The sequence below is a fragment of the Lissotriton vulgaris genome, unplaced genomic scaffold, assembly GCF_964263255.1.
Source record: "Lissotriton vulgaris unplaced genomic scaffold, aLisVul1.2 SCAFFOLD_2332, whole genome shotgun sequence".
Lineage (NCBI taxonomy): Eukaryota > Metazoa > Chordata > Amphibia > Caudata > Salamandridae > Lissotriton > Lissotriton vulgaris.
In genome coordinates this window covers 220,306-237,737 of record NW_028254257.1, presented here as the reverse complement: position 1 = coordinate 237,737, position 17,432 = coordinate 220,306, and the positions used below count along the sequence as shown (strand labels likewise).

Here is a 17,432-nt window from a genome sequence, read left to right as displayed (position 1 = left end):
GTTGTAAATGTATGCGTGGTAAAAGCATATAAAATGTAATGCCATGCGTTATAATGGCATTGCGGAGTCATGGTACTTTCGTAATTAAAGTATGCAGAGTGATGGTATGCGGAAAGAAAGTTGCGGAATGATGGGTGTTTACCCTCCCCCTGTAAGTGGTGGCACAGCAGCCCACATCTCCAGCAACATACTCATATTTTTTCACCACCCAATTGAAAAATGCACAGGTCTCTCTCATTGATGGCCAGCACCGACATACACTTTTAGACACACCTCCCGCCACAAGTTCTAGAATTTCGAACTTTAGAGCTGGGGAGCTACGTTCGAATCTCGGCATCAGCTCAACATCCTGTGATTCCAGGCAAATCGCTTTGTTTGCCTACCACAAAGGAATGTGTTCTTTTGTAATATAAATGTGCTCATGCCAAATATAAATGTGCTCATGCCATGTTGTCGAGTTCGCGCTATATAATATTGCAAGGAAAAATAAAGTACTCTTAAGTGCATCAGCAGTGCACTGTGAATCAGAGCGTTTCACAGGCCTGTCACAGATAAGAAATGCTATCAAAACGAAATCCTACAAAACAATATACTACTGGCCGGCAGTAATTCATACCCGGACAACGTCGGGACGGGCTGCTAGTGACAAATATTTGCAGAAAGTTGATTTCCAAACATTGTACACTATATAATTTTATCAGTAAAACCACAAGTCAGTGAGAAATGTTGTGGCCATTTCAATGGAAAATCTACTGATTGCAGATAGGTTTGCTACCACTTCATGCTTCAGGTATGTATTTATTAAAGTGATTTTTTTATACATGATTTGAGAAATATTCATGCCCCCGCCTTGATGACAATGCGGTTAATTAACTAAGAGGGAAATCTGTGGTCATGTGTATCCTATATGTGGCAAGATTTGAATTATATTGAGAGCAAACGTTTTGTCTATTAAATCAAACAAAAGTGCTTTTTGTACAACAGGCATGCTGAATTCGCATATTTAAAGGTGTACTCATAAGTGATAATTAAGAAATGTCGGCTCAGTGAATTGAAATACTTGTCCAGGATCACATAATTTGAACCCAATTTATGGTAACAAAAGCATAATAATTAGGTTGAGAAGATTATTCAAGTCACTAGACCTGTACGTCTAGTAGCATTTTTATAATTGTTCGAGGCCTGTGACGATAGTGATCTTTCCCAGCAGCTGAAGACTAATATGACCCGGCCAGCACACTTGGTGAAAAAGACCTCCACTCCATTGTTGATGGCATGAAACCGCACTCAGGTACACGTTCACTACATACTGTGATTCATTTAATGGTGCTTTACTTTTTCTAGGCACCTCAGGGCTTAAAATCTCAAAAATTAACTTTTAAGGTTCCATAACATAATTTAATGATTTTTGTAAACTTTTTGTATTTTTAGTTATAGGCAAAAATTATGTTGACTCATCATAGGAGTTTCATTATTTCAACGTAAGAGAATCCTCGAGAGCAGAATCCATAGCCTGCGAGATGCTGAAGGACAGCAGCCCCATTTAGAGAATGATACTGGGGGAGGAGGTAACAGAAGAGGTAATCTCGCTCACATACGCACACTTATTAACAGAGCGCCAGCCAAACTACAGTCCCTCGGAGCAGGCTGGGAATTAGACATAGGAGACATGGAAGCCGTAGACTGGGAGGCCGCACTGGTGCATCCACACGAAGTAGCGAATAAAGCGAGCCTGAGGCTCTTCTAACTGAAAATACCGCACAGGGTGTGTAGGAAGGTGGCTACCTGACTATGGTTACCCCAGATTTTTTGCCTGTGTTTAGCTGGTTTTCGACTTAGTTGGCCTGGTTCCCTGCTAATCAGGGCCCCAGTCTATCTGCTCTCTCTGTAAAATGGATTCCATGTACCCTAGGTGCATAACTAAATTGGCTTGGGTCACCTTATCAGCCCCTGTACAGTGCACTATAGGTGCCCAGGGCATAGGTGCCACCCAAGGCCTACCAGGGGCTGCAGCATATCTTTTGCCACCCCTGGCTGGCTATCCAAAATTGACACAACTGGCTGATCACTCGGCTAGGGCAAGGTGGTGTAATCACCCCTTGCTTAGATATAGTATGCCTATATCTAAACCTATCTGGACACATATAAACCTGTGAGTCACTCCTATGGCAGGCCTTAACAATCCTGGAGGCAGAGTGCGTGGTTTAATGTGAGATGTTGCTCTAGCATGAGCTGAGCCTGTCTGCAGCTGTCGGGACCAATTCCCTTAGCTGTTCCGGGATAATGCCATACCATATACTCTTAAGTGCATTATAATCCTCGCGGTTATATGTTAACTTTGGTTTGGCTTTATCAAAACATGTCGTGTAAGGTGTCATACGATTTGGAATACTATCCCCTCAACAGTCCTGTCGACGGGGATAGCATTCCACCCCTCTACAGGGGACGACATGTTACTTTTGCTAAAACGCGGTTGATTTTAAAAGGAGCCTCAGATCCACAAAATGGATGCTTCTGCCACAGACACGAGTCTGACCTCCTGCAGCTGACCGAAACTCAGCCAGGGAGGCCTGGACAAAGGATTTCCTGTAACAGGAAGGTGTCACACCACCCCAGACAGGAGATAGTGGATTGTAGCAGGGAGGTTTCAAAGAAACCAGACACTGCCTGGGGAGCACAAGGCTGCCCCTTGCATAATCCGGCCAAACCGGTTCTGGGGCACACCAGCCCCAGTCCCAGCGCGGCCTGGATCAAAGGAAAGGGGTGTGTCCACCCCCCCACCCCCTTCCTGGGTCCCACCCATAGGAGGGGACCTAGCAGGCAATCCAGCCCACCAGATTCGAATAAGAGTGGGAGCAGTGCCAATGCAACTCAGATTATCCTGAAGAAACATAAGAAACAAAACTCTGGACCCTTCGACATCCTACTCAACGTAGAAGACTGAAGAATCTCCCTTGTGGTCAAGGAGTGACCACCCTGTGCAAACAGGCACCATCCAGCACCTCGACCCTTGCTTTGCTGCAGTTCCCGCCGGAACTCGAGCGACAGAGATCGATGAGATCAAGCTTGCCTGCCTTCCTACAGCCCGATCCACAGTCCCTGCAGAGCTGAGACCCGTGGAGGCGACCGGAAGCATGGGGCACACCATCTTGAAAAGGCCACGAGACGCTGACCGTGCAGCCCACGAGTGATCCTCGAAGCTGTACACCGGGGTTTGAGAAGCCCCAACCCTGAGCTACACTTGCACCAAAGCTACCCCCTCCACACTCGACGAGTGCTGCGTGGGGCCCTTCTGCTCGTGTTGGCTCGACGCGTTGGCCCGGTCACTTGCCAGCTGGCTTGTGGCCCCTGTGCCGACGAAAACCTTAAACCAACCTGCTTTTCTGGTTGCTCCAGATTTGCACCAGCTCCTGTGAAAAGGAGCCCCCCGCTCTGACCCTCCTGGTCTGAGTGAGAAGCAATCTCCCGGTTCCGCGTGGATTGCTTTTGCCAAGTGCTGTTTGCTCCAATCTTGAAGCTGACAGCGAGAGCCTGCGTGGGACAGATCGTTACCTGCTCCTGGACGTCGCAGATGCCCCAGAGCCCACGTGACAGCGGAGAGAAGCTCCTCAACAACCATCTGAGTGCACCCGACATTGCCTGGTTCCGTCCTGGTTCCACCCTGGTCACTGCTGAGGGACCCAGACTCTGTCCCCTCTGCATTCAGATACTTCTCGACTTCGATCCACCCTTGGATCACACCGGACACTTCTGCTTCCCATCGCCTGCAGCATCTTCAGCTCCAAGCACCAAGAGCCTGCGTGTCAAAACCCGACGCCACTTCGACCCTATGCACCCGCTTCCTGTGCGTGAGGTAGCATTGCAACGCCGGTGTCCCTACACTGGTACACACCTCTAGGTTCTGTGTCTTAAGTTTTGTTCCTCTAGGTTCAGCGGAAGTATCTTTAAACTCTCTTTGTGTAACTTTTACGCACCATTGACATTGCATTGGTGTAAGCCGCACTTTACGTGCTGCACCCGAATCCCGCGGGCTTTTCCCGACTTCAGCATTGCTAGTCCAGACTGCTCCCAGCGATTCCCTAGGCCCTGGGCCTAACCACTGTTCGATTGGTATCTCTTATACCACTTTTTTAATATATGGCTTGAGTGGCCACCCGCCCTCATCCATAATTGTGCAACTTTGTATGTTATACTGTGCTTTTGATTTAACGCTTGTGCCCCTTTGCTCATAAAGAGTACTGGGGATTAATTTAGAAATAAACACATATATTTTTATAATATATACTTGTGTGGTGTCCTTTCATTTGGTATTACAGGATCGTATGTGGTAAAACAGCTCGCTTAACACGACCTCTTAAGTTAAGCCTTTAAGGCTGCTTAGTCCATGCTACCCCTAGGATAGCTTGTCTAACAAGGTTGACTTACAACCAGACACCATAAGGGATTGTTTGGACTAATATAAGGTGGTTCCAGAATTGGAAACACCACATATCAGGCCAACTTCTCACAGGGTGACTATAACACAAGTAGATTAAACAAAATGAGAAGGGCCCCCTCACCAAACTGCTGTACATGGTGCTGGAGGGCACCTTAATTCACAAGGTGTGGGCCAGCCTACACATCAGGCATTACTGGAGAAAGATTATTGCAGAACTGTCAGAAACCCTAGGAGTACACATTCCAGCAACACCATAATTTGTACTTCTGGGTAAGCCGAGCGACATGGACCTACCAAGGGAGCAATTACTTGCAGGGACTCACTCTAGCAAAAAGGGACACAACAAAACGCTGTGGGGACCCTGTGGCCCCCACCAGAGATGTGGATTCTGGGAATCACCTACTGCATTGAAGGCAAAAGGGTGGTGTACACAGCAAAGGGCTGCCCCAAAAAGTTTGAGCAAAATATGGTGGGGGAAGGGGGGTGGGAGGGTGAGGTGTTGGAGACGACACTATGGTCTGATATGGGAGATTGATGTGTCCCTAAAAACGTTCCCAGCAGGCATTGCAGGCCCAGTCACTGACCCAAACCAGAAAATATCCCTTTGCCTCCCCACTTCATCTCCCTAGACATGGGCGTGGAAGACTGACCCAGTGACTTATATAACTGGTGTCTGATGGTGACCGAAGAAGGAACGGCGTACACCATGAGATAAAGAGCACATACATAGCAGCATTCAATAGCACAACGCTGCCCATTAATCGTGGCTGTCTAATGCTACCAGGTTAGCTGCTACAAAGCTGTATTGCCGGTTCCTTGTCGATTCAGGGAAATCTCTAAGCAGGCGAGCCTGGGTCGTCCTCATTATAATCTCTTGAAGGTATATTTGTTGTTAAAGTTATAGGTTTTTTCCGTCAGTCACCAATGCAAACAAAAAGTGATTTCTGTAAGGATGCTGAAGAAATAACAGCCTACTCATCTCACCCTCTGCTCACAGCAGAAGAGAAACACTTTCGAAAGCACAACATATGCATCCTTTACTACTGACAGTCAGTGGGGATCCCTTGTATATGCACATGCTTTGTGTGTTTTGTTTTCCCCTCTTTGTGGTGCTCCGGCTCCTAGGATCGAAGTGCGGTACGTCAAAGAACTTTTTCTCCTCTTTTGTCGATTATTTTTGTTGTGTTCGTCGATTCTTCTCTCCAGTCTTCAGGAGCTCCATCCGACTCGATCTAGACCGAACAGTGGAAAAAAAGCATTTGAAGATGGAGACCAAAGGTGGGAGCTTCTAGAGGAAGCCCGTCAACATCACGTAAGGACACTGAATGGTGGTATGTAGACGCCCACCAACAACAAGCATTGGCATAGCCAATAGGTCTTGCCTTTGGGACCTTATAAGTGTTTAGCCATGCAACAGTTTATGTTGTGGCATCAAGGATATTGTGCTGCATAACTAAATACTTATAAGGTCCCAAAAGCGAGACCTATTGGCTATTATTATTATTATTAACAAGCTTATAAAGCGCAATGGTTACTCCAACTGGAGTGTCCCTGCGCTAGGACAAACAAGAGCCCTAACAGCCACCCCAGCAGCCCCCCACATGGGCATCCACCTAGGTGGAACCAGACCACTACATTCCTCCATAGGAGGAGCGTAAGAGCAAGGTCTTCAATTTTTTGCGAAACAAGGACTCCGACTCAGTTGTCCTAAGGTCCACTGGAAGCTCATTCCAGGCCTTAGCTGCCAAAAAGCCAAATGATCTTCCTCCCAGTCGCACCTTGCGCACCCTGGGCACACTCCCTCTTGCACTCCCCAATGACCTTAGATAACGAGCAGGCTGGTGAGCTTTCAGGAGAGGCCATAAGAAGCGAGGTCACCTCTCCCCCAGAATTCTGTGACAAACGCAAAGAGACTTAAAGGTAACTCTAGCCTGAACATGAAGGCAATGAAGTACCTTTAGGGCTACTCCCACCGATGCCCTCCTAGGTATATTCAGGATGAGCCGGGCTGCGGCATTTTGGACTTTCTGCAAGATGTTCAAATTTTTTGCCGTTACCCCCATATACAAGACATTGCAATAATCAAGGTGAGATGTCACCAACGCCTGTACAATCGACTTTTTAGCATTTAGGGGGAGAAAGTCCAAGATCGTACGTATCACCCTCAGAATGCCGAAATAGGCCCCGGCCACAGCTGATATTTGCGAGGAGAAGGAGAGACCATCGTCGAACCATACTCCCAGATATTTTACCTTGGCTTTCGGCACTGGACAAGAACCCAGTGCTGCGGGCCACCAGAGCTGTGTCCAGAGAGAAGGCTGTTTACCAACCACCATCACCTCTGTCTTCCCTGCATTCAGCTGAAGACAGCTTAGTCTCATCTAATCCATAAGTTCCCCAAGCAGGCTCTAAAATCGGCAGCTCTTTCGGGTTCCTTGTGTTCCAGGGTGACAACTAGCTGAGTGTCATCAGCATATGACACCAGCTGCAATCCATATTTCAGGACAATGTCTGCAAGTGGGCGCATATAGATATTAAAAAGGGTTGGGCTAAGAGCCGAACCCTGCGGCACCCCCTGATTTAAAGGGCAGATCCTGGAACTAAAAGGATGCTGCAAAACCTGGAAGGATCCATTCGACAGAAAATTCTTCATCTAGGTCCACGTGATACCTCCGACCCCGGCCTCCCTTAGCCTTTCTAATAGAAGGCCGTGGGAGACCGTGTCGAACACAGCGCTCAGGTCCAGCAAAATCAGGGCCGCAGTCCTACCGTCATCAGCCGCAGCCCGCAAAGCTTCAGTCGCCATCAGGAGAGCGGACTCAGTACCGTGCAGAGTCCTGATCCCAGACTGAGTATCATGCAAAACCCGCCTCTCTTCCAAAAACTTAGGAAGATTACCATTTAGATGTTTCTCAGCAATTTTTGCCACATAAGGAAGGAGAGATATAGGTCTTACATTTTCAGGAAGTGCAGGGTCCAATGAAGGTTTCTTCAGCAACTGAACCACCAAAGCATGTTTCCAATTGCTAGGAACCTGACCAGTTTGGAAGGACACGTTCAAAAGCAAGATGTAGAGAGGGGCCATAACTTTCTTTCCCAGCAGCAGAAATCTAGGAGGGATTGGGTCCAAAGGAGACCCAGATTTAACCACCTCCATTAGCCTGGTGACCTCATCTTCCACCAAAGGATGAAGGACAAACAAGTCCTCAGACCCCGAAGTATCCAAGCCAATAGCAGAAACATAACTCCTGCTGCTTTCTGGAAAGGTAGCATAGATCTTAGCAATCTTATCAGTAAAAAAGTCAGCGACCTTATTACAGTAATCCATAGAGGCAGGAAGTGCGGGTGTCACTCGTTCCAAAGAGGACACCTGTTTCACAACCTGAAAAATGGCCTTCCTTGAATTGTGAGCTAGATCAATTTGCCCAGAATAGTATTCCCCACGCGCTTTCCTGATCGGACGATGGTAAACCTTCAAGGCCTCCAGATATTTCAGTCTATGCCAATGCTTGTTATTTTCAGCGATTTAACGTGACCCCTATGCCTCCATGTGCGTTTAGCGATATATTCTTAGAATGGTTTAAAAAAAATGTTTTAGTCAATGGAAGAAGCTGTATTGTGGAAATAAATCAATGCAGTATCCCTTTTATAAACCCTTTTGTTAATCTTTCACCAACCCCTCTAGTGTGTAAAGCATATGATCAGTGCTTCTGGCGCTGGCAAGTCATGCACCACTGTTCAAAAGCGCTGGCGCTGGTTTTTCTTTAACCACCATGGAAGAGATTGGCCTTAACTTCTACTCTTTCCAGAATTTTTCTTTGGTCTTTATTTTGCGTTTATATAAATTCCATTATAAATCAAAAGATCGCGAAGTAGTACTAGCAAAATAATTAAATAATAATTGTTACTTTTTATGGTGAAAAGATCTACATACAATTGGAATAGCATAGGGGTCAGAAATAATACCGTGAGAGAAGTAACAAAAACCACCAGGGGCACCAGAGACCACCAAACATTGCAAGGAGTCCTGGAATTGACCAGTCTATCTCAGGCGGAGCACAGGCAGAAGGAAGATGGCGGATTTTACACTAGTAGAAGCGGGGTAGCGCGCATTACAGTAAAGTCGCTGCAGCAGCGGTGGTTCTGGTGAGGAAAGCAGTTGTGTCCTTGTGGTTTCTGGCTGGCACAGATCTCGGTCGTCTTGCGCATACTCAGGAGTGGGCAAAGATGCTGAGAGTAATTCATTATTTGACTGACCTCTGTACCGGTAGTGGTCACCCACACTTTTAAACCAGAGGGTTGAGGGAAAGAGGGGAAAACATAGGAATGGAGCCTCTGAGAGACCCAGAATGCCAAGTACTGCTTATCCAAAAGTTGAGGGACATGTGTTTGATACTAGCGGGAGGACCAGCGCGGCAGAGTGTCCGTCTACTCCAATGACAACCGGGGCTATAGTGAGTGCAGATACCGAATAAAATGAAGCTTTGAGGATGTGGATGTAGAATTGGCTCGCACTGCTACAGCAAGCATGTGATTGCCATAAAACTCACCGGTCTCCTTTTGTAACCAACCCTACACCCACACCCAGGCCAACCACCATCCACTGAAGTACTCAGCGGAAAGTTGTAATGGTGGGCTTCAGTAGAGACTGGGGGTAAGCAATGGTAAGCAATTGTAAAAGTGCGGATGGGGGGGATACAGTCTTTGAAAACCTAATGCTTTTTCATTTAGGGTTCGGAAAGTGATCTTTGGCGTGAAGTACATTCCACAGGAGTTGTGACACTTAGCATCCCAAATCTTTGATTTGGTGATTGTAGGACCGTTATGTCACAATATATCATTTGTAAGCGGGAAAAACACCAGTACTGTTCATTAGGAGGATATTGCGTGTAACCGAGGAGTTATGTGGCTAAGTTCCTATATAAGGTCTCAAAACTCAGAGCTGACGCTGAATATATTTTCCTGGGTAGGGTAAAGGGCCGCTTATTCCGTACAATACATGGTTACTTCATCACCCTTCCAGAACATCTATAAAATCCTTATTTTTGGTCCTTTGTATGAAAGCGATTACACGGTTGGAGATAAATACATTAGCTGTAGAATCTGCGATGAGTATAAACACCCTAAAGTGCAGCCTGCAATTTGTTTGAAGAGTATCATTTAAGGTGAATGTAAGCCGCTTTCACAAACGGCTGTAGTTAGAACGTGCGTTAACCTGCAGCTGTTCTCCTGCGGTGAACTCCAGCCGGGCACCAAATAACTGATGCGCATGGGTGCTTAGCCGCTAATGGCCGTTAACTTTTTAGAGGAAAAAAAATCAGAGGAAAGAGCTTGTTTGACGCACTCTTCTTTTTACTGACGATTACAAGTTTTTAGTAATGTCACAACCAGACTGTTTATAGGTTTTTCAGAGCCCCATTTTAAAAAATATATATTTATTCTGTGCTTCCGTGTTTACTGAGGGTTTTATATTCATTGCCTGCTGTGTAATATTTTACCATGCTGTCACACTTCTTAAACAAGCATTTGCAATGCAATGGTCTCGGCATCATTAAAGGTAGAGCTATTGGCATTGCTCATGACATTTCTTTTTTTTTCTTTAAATCATAAATAAATGGCATTGTCATTTACATTGCCAATACACAGCACTCTGCACTCAACAGCACACACCACTCTGCACCTGCACTCACTGCTCTGCACACTCACTCTGCACTCACTACTCTGCACTCACTATTCTGCATTCTGCACACTCACTCTGCACTCACTACTCTGCACTCTGCACTCTGCACTCACTACTCTGCACTCTGCACTCACTACTCTGCACTCTGCACTCACTACTCACTACTCTGCACTCACTACTCTGCACTCACTACTCTGCACTCACTACTCTGCACTCACTACTCACTACTCTGCACTCACTACTCTGCACTCACTACTCTGCACTCACTACTCTGCACTCACTACTCTGCACTCACTACTCTGCACTCACTACTCACTACTCACTACTCACTACTCACTACTCTGCACTCACTACTCTGCACTCACTACTCTGCACTCACTACTCTGCACTCACTACTCTGCACTCACTACTCTGCACTCACTACTCTACACTCACTACTCTACACTCACTACTCTGCCCGCGCCAGGATACTTTGTAGTAGCAGAGCGCGTAATAAAATATTTTATAACATAACATAACATAACTCACTACTCTGCACTCTGCACTCACTACTCTGCACTCACTACTCTGCACTCACTACTCTGCACTCACTACTCTGCACTCACTACTCACTACTCTGCACTCACTACTCACTACTCTGCACTCACTACTCTGCACTCTCTACTCTGCATTCTCCCTTCCGTAGTGTAAATGCCCTTCACGGCCAGATGTAGTATGTAGGTACTCTCATATTTCTTGGCACCTACGATGTAAGACTGTGTGTTGGATCTAGGAGGACATATATAGCACAGTTTTGTTTCACTCATTGCACTAGCACTGTGCTTTTATCCTCTCTTCTCCGTTTGATTAAACACATAAGCCAGCATGTAAACATTTGTATTAATGCTTCGCACGGACTGCATCCACAGGTAAACACTTGCTTTTCATTTTTTGGCTTTCATGCACGTTATTTTTCAGGGTTTTTTCGGTACGTTATTATTTCACACATCTGATTTAAGCTTTCCGATTTTTAGTTCCCATCACAGCTTTAGCATTCATGTTTAACTTCTTTTTATTCGTTCTGTCCACATTATTTTTACTTCCTTGAAGCATGGCACTGTATGAGCAAGTGCGTGCATGGGCGCTGGTGTGTGTCTGTGTGAATGCACGACAGCAGCTGCCCACAGCAAGCGCGATAGCGATCGTGTGCGCGTTTCAAATCGCCCTCCAAGGCGATGCGCACGGCCAGGAGTGTCTCCTGGGAAGCACACTCGCTAACAATAAGTTCTCGGCAACAACGCGCTTCCGCGCGTTTAGCCGAGACCTAAAAAAACTTAAGATAAAACTGTGCTCTTTGTAATGCGCTGCTCAGGGCAGAGTTTGCTACCGGATGTTATTTTATTAATTGCTTCACTCTTTTTATGCCACCGACCGACGTGCCAAATGGCAACAGGACGCTGTAACTAGCACTTCCTTGTGCCTCTGCAGCGCTGCAATTAACAGTAGGTAAAGTTGCAGGCCTTGATAGGAGTGCGTTATGTTTCTGGAAAGGATAAAAGACTGAGCTGCATCTGAGGCAAGTCAAGGTTCTTCAAGAGCGCTGCAACTGATGCCTTAACCTGCTAGGCTAGCGTGAGAACGTTTTCATTTCTGTTAGTTACTGTACTTATAATTTGAGGACACAGTTGTCTGAGCTTTCATAAATTAATGTATTGTTTTCTAAAAGTACAACAAGCGTACCGCATATGTAAGAATGTCATTTGGCGCACACACCATTGGCGTGTAAACATACTCACTTTTGTCTTCAGCGGACGCATGTGTTTTTTAGAGAAGGGCAGGAGGAGTAGCTCTTGAAATGGTTACTTTTTTGGGTTTACATTTCTGCAATTGTGGAAGTCCGCAAAGTTGGTTTAGGATGTGAAACTGTGACCGCAGCCCTAGTATCCTGCGAGTTAGAATACACCGGCTACATGTCTTCACACCCTCTGGTGGCAGGAGGGGGGAGGGGTGACAGCATTGGTGGAGGAGGTTGTGTGAGAGTAGGGCTCAATAAAGAGCTATGTATTGAGGCTAGAAAAAAGTGTGTGCAAGCTGAGAGTAGATTGGAGTGCTTGTGAAATCAGAATCAGAGATGTTTTGGGGGTAGGGACGTATATTCTGTGTCATCATGTCAATGAATTGTTGAACTAATAACTAGTTCGCAGTCCCCTCTTTTTCTTATTTTTTTGGGGAACGTTCATTACACGCTATTTAGTGTGTGTGTGTGTGTGTGTGCGCATGCGTGTGTGTGTCTCCGTCAAGTCACTAGACATGCAGGTTTTTTTATTTTTTCGGATGGCAGACATTTATTTATATATTTAAAAAACGAGGCGACATGAGGGGGTTAATAGGAGACACAAGTGGGTCGGGCAGACGAGTGCAGTGGGGGGCAGGAGAGCCTTTTAAGGAATGCAGAGGCTGCAGGGGGCACACAATGTATAAGGCTGGCTACAGGCTAATCGCACAAGAGGGTTACGCATGTCAAACACCTCTGCTGACCTGTTGCTCACCCTCCCTTTACTGGCTCAGCTGCAGCATAGCCAGTAAAGTGAGGCTAAACATAAACTTTTTTTTAAAAAAAGATATATTTTAAGGGCACTTTAGTAACAAGCATTGGCCGCGCAACCCAGCGAGGAGTTGTGTTGCGCGCAAAAATTAATTTAAAAAAAACGCAAGTGGTGAACCCAGTGGTGCACGCGTGACGTGAAAAAGTCCTGTGCATGTCGAGCGCACCTGTGCGCGTTCTGGCAAGCTGATCGCCGCTTTGGGAGCACTTCTCAAAGCCGCTCCTAAATGTCTCTCCGAGCAGCGCATGAGCTAACTCAGCGAGATCTAAAAAAGAACAAAAAAAGGAAGAAATACTACCGGACCCAACCACTAGATGGCGGAATAATGCACATTATGTGACTCCAGAAAAGATTCACGCTGCAAAATTGTACTGTTGCACACCCAAATGACAACTCTAGCCACATGAAAGTCCAAGGGCACTGTGACCAGGCCTGCAGCACATATTGTGACACCCTCAGAGGCCCTGTACCCTAACACACACACACTGCCATTGCAGGCTGTGTGTTTCGGTGCAGAGCAAAGTGAAGAGTCAACCTGGCACACATCCACTGCCAATGGAATAGTTAAGCCACCCCTTTAGCTGGGTGTACTATATCATTGGTGAGGGTACATGTGCATGAGCCCTGTACCCCTACAATGTCTAAGTCCATTCTTAGGCCCTGTAAGTGAAGTAAATCCATAAAGAATATATGGTCTGAGAGTTTGTCATTACGAACTCCAATGCACCATAATGGCTTTACTGAAATCTGAGAAGCTTAATATCAAACTTCCCAGCACATCAAACCCATACTGATTCCAGAGTGGGATTTATTGCCAAATGAACTCCAAGGGCACAGCCTAACTCTAGTGTTATGGCTGACTGGCTGCTCACCAGCTACCACCCCAGATATGTTTCTGGAGCCCTCGGTCGAGAGCCTCCCACTCTTGGTGTCCTGAAACAAAGCACATCTTGGGCAGAGTTGCAAAGCCTCCTTCCCCAGGATGGGCGGAGTCCACTCTGCCCCAGCCATTTACTGCTCACAGCAACTGTCCCCCACCGGTTCTGGCCCCCACTTTGGGAGGGATAATCGGCGGAAAAAAACCAAGATAGGAGGAGAGGTGTGCCCACCTTTGCCAACCCCACCCCTCAGGTGGGGTAAGCAAGGCACAACTCTCAGTCCCCACCATCTTGAAGATGGGGGACCGAGCCAACCAGAGAGAGGCTTATGCCCTCCTCCCACTGGAGGGTGGCATAATAGGGGGTGTACCCACCCCAAGGAAGCGACCCATTAGTCTCAACATGTACCTACCAGAAACGCCCCTAAATGTAATATTCAGGGGCAAACCCGATCCTTACCTCCGCAGACAAGAAGAAGGACCGAACAGCAGGACTGAACAGCCATGCTGAAGGAAGAAGAGGAGACCAACTGACTTGTCCCCAGCCCTACCAGCCTGTTCCCACCTCGACCTCCTGCAGCTGATTCCAGGTGTGTCCAGCAGCCAGCAGCCCCCAGAACCCGGAGGATGTGTCCTGCATTCACTGAAAAGACTTGGTCTCCTGTGAGCACCGGATTTGAACACCAACATCCCCAAGTCTGCACCATTCTGCACCCGACGTCCATGGCCGGAGTTCGAGTGGCCCAACACCACAAGGAGATCTCCCCGGCGATCCTGGCCTGGGATCTGGTGATCCCTGACCTACCTCAAGTCTCCCGAAGATGCTTGCAGCCTCTGTCTGGAAGATCCCCTTGACTGCGACCGGAGCAAATAAGGAAAACCCGATGCCAAAAGACACCCCTGCACCCCACGCCCTTGGGTGGCCGAACCGACAGTGTCCCGGCATCTCACGACATACTAACTTACCTCTCCAACCAGTGGTAGCCTCCTGAAGATCTTCGTGCCCGAACCTGCAGTGTTTGTCCTGACTGGAGCTTCCCCATTGAAAACAACATGGCTCCCAACATCGATCCAGCACCCTGCACCTAGCTGCCCCAGTGCCACTGCGGGTGCAACTTATGTGCTATTGTGGATCCCCATTGCCCTGAGCTGAACCCTAGGAGCTTTGCTCCCACATCCAAGTGGCGTGCCGTGAGCAGCCACCAACCAGAGTCCCCTTATTTCCCATCAGATAACATTGGGCTTTAGCACTCTGCACCCGGCCGCCCTAGTGCCGCTGAGGGGGTTCTTTGAGTGCATACTTGACCCTGGGGGAACCATGGTTCAAACCCCAGAAACCCAGCTCCAAAGATCGATTACTTCACTTTAAAATGATAACCTGAATGTCTCCCATAGGACTGCATTGACTGTTTTTCTGGGGAAAAAGTTCCCTGTTTGGAGTTGAAAATTGTATGAAAAGCTTTGACCAAAACTGACTTACTTATCTTTTATCTAGGAAATGTCCCAGTGCGTTACCTAGGCATATCACACTGAGTCTAAGAGGTAATTACAAAGTAACTGCAAAAGTAATTTCAACTGTTTCTGAACATTTGACCTACATGTAAGAAAAAAACAACTGCATTCAATTGCCTTCAACTGTATTATTCTTGAAAAGTTCTATTTTTACTCACCTGCACCACACCCTACTAGGTTCTAAAAATAAGATGCAACAAAAATATTTTTAAACAAAACAATTGGTCAGAGTTCAGTGTTTGTGTGTGTGAAATCATTTCTTGCCTGAGTGTGTACAATAAATGCTTAACACTACCCGCTGATAAAGCCTTACTGCTTGCCCACACTACCACAAACAGAGAGTAAGGTACTATCTACTTTTACCTCTGTAAGCCGTTGGGGATCCGCTGGACTATGTGCACACTATACTTTACTTTGGTATAGTATGTACATAGCTAGCTTCCTACAGTTAACACTGAGGCTAGAACAATTTTTCCTGTGATCTGTAGATAACAAAGTGTTGACAGTTATTTGTTTTATCTTCCAGGTGCTTTGGATGGGATTTCGCTCTTCTGCGTTTGATACACATGAGTGTGGCGTCCTCACATCTTTTCTGTAGCACGTTTCCATAATATTCTTTATAAGCAATACTACAGTTGTGATATTACACTGTTTATTGGTCCTTTTGCCATTAACTTCTGTTTGTTGATACACGCAATTTTTTTCTTGAAGATTTTCTACAGATACAATACATTTCACGTTAAAAACCTAGATTATTGTTTAAATTACTTTTATGGCCGATTAAACCAATCCACATAAAGAACCTACAGTAGAAAATAAAAAAACAAACTATTCACTCTAGTCTCATTATACTCTTAAACAGTTTTTGTAAAAGGCAAACTCACTTTTGAAAGCAATCAGACCTGTGCTCACTTTAAATGTGAAGCAGCAACATCTATAATCAAGTATGCACTGAATGAACAAAAGGAGTCCTTACTGATGCTGCGGAGATGGCAGCGGTTTGTGCTGCGATGGCGGTGCTCTTCTTGGCATTCTTGAAGCCCTCTGTACCACACGAGGTACGAGCAAGGGGCTCATTTTCAGGGGACGTGAGCTGAATGTGCGTGCTATAGAAAAAAGATTGAAAATGATGAAATACAAAACCCATACATACATCAGATAAGGGGCATCATGAGCATACGTATCTTGGTATCAGATGTACAGGGGAACAACAAAACAAATTAAATCAAATGGCCTGAATGCAAGCACACACATTTAAGTCCTTCTTTTTATAAAAAGCACACTCAAGCCTACCCCCCTTACAACCCGACCTGACATAGTTGGCCTACACTATGAAGAATGTTGTTTTTTTTCATCCTTGCCACTTCCACGTTCTTTCGCCCCGGCTTCCCACTCCCTCCTATACTCCATCCAGAATCTATAGTATGAAGTACCGACCAGGCCACCCCTGTCACTAAGGAGTTAGTGGCTATAATGGTTGGCGATTGCGTGAATAAACTCGCTAGTACAACGACCATAGTGTCCTGCATTCTTAACACACCATTAACCTCTTTCTTCCCACATGAGAAAACCTCAATTTATTCATACCTCACATCGTCTTACCTCCCATCCTAGCTCTGGTTTAATTATCCACTATGAGACCTGCAATTGTGACCCTATTGACCAAGCCCCAACCTTCAAACACCACTCCAACTTCTTTTATCTCTTTACTCATGTTCTCCCTCATCTATTCTACCGAATTCCTAGCTTTCATTCACTCTGCAGCCCCTTCCTCCTCCCGGTCGCACTCATTCAGCCAGCAGATATCAAGGTGATCGCTCCATCTTCCACAGTTCTGTCCTGTTGTACACCTCTTTTTAATAACTTCTTTCTAGCGGGTCACTAACCACTTTGTTTTCAGATCCACTGATTGATTACTTTTGCTACACAAAATAAGCATTGGCAAAGCCAAAATGTTTGGCATTAGCTCCCAGCCTTTTGGCTTTGACAGTTCTTGTTTTGTTCAATTGTGACTTTTTCAAAAGTTTATTGTGGTCGAAGCTAGTACACCCTCAATAAACCACATCGGCTAAACGCAAAAATATATTTTCGGTTGATGGACGCCTGGCAGCCAGGATGACACCAATCTCTTCAGGAGGAAAACTGAAAGCCATTAACTGTCCCTGTTCAATCTAAATGCATAGAGGTGTAAACTGTGAAGACTGCTGTTGCAACAGAATGTCCTAGCAAAGGACGTCTTACCACATTCTCCTCAGCTGTACCAGGCCACTAGGTGACTTGGGCTCAGTGTGTCTTAATCTTTTTGAGTACTCTGGGCGTGTAAGGAAGTAAGTCAGAGGA

At 46.2% G+C, this 17,432-nt stretch overlaps 1 protein-coding gene across 1 annotated transcript in view; it reads right to left on the bottom strand.

Annotated features, from left to right (window-relative positions):
* MRPS11 (mitochondrial ribosomal protein S11) overlaps nucleotides 1-17,432 on the bottom strand; it is a 226,598-nt gene that overhangs the window by 135,398 nt on the left and 73,768 nt on the right. Inside the window, exon 4 of the mRNA XM_086951611.1 lies at nucleotides 16,069-16,198. Within this exon, the coding sequence (XP_086807737.1) occupies nucleotides 16,069-16,198 (130 nt within the window). The remainder of the gene's footprint in view (nucleotides 1-16,068; nucleotides 16,199-17,432) is intronic.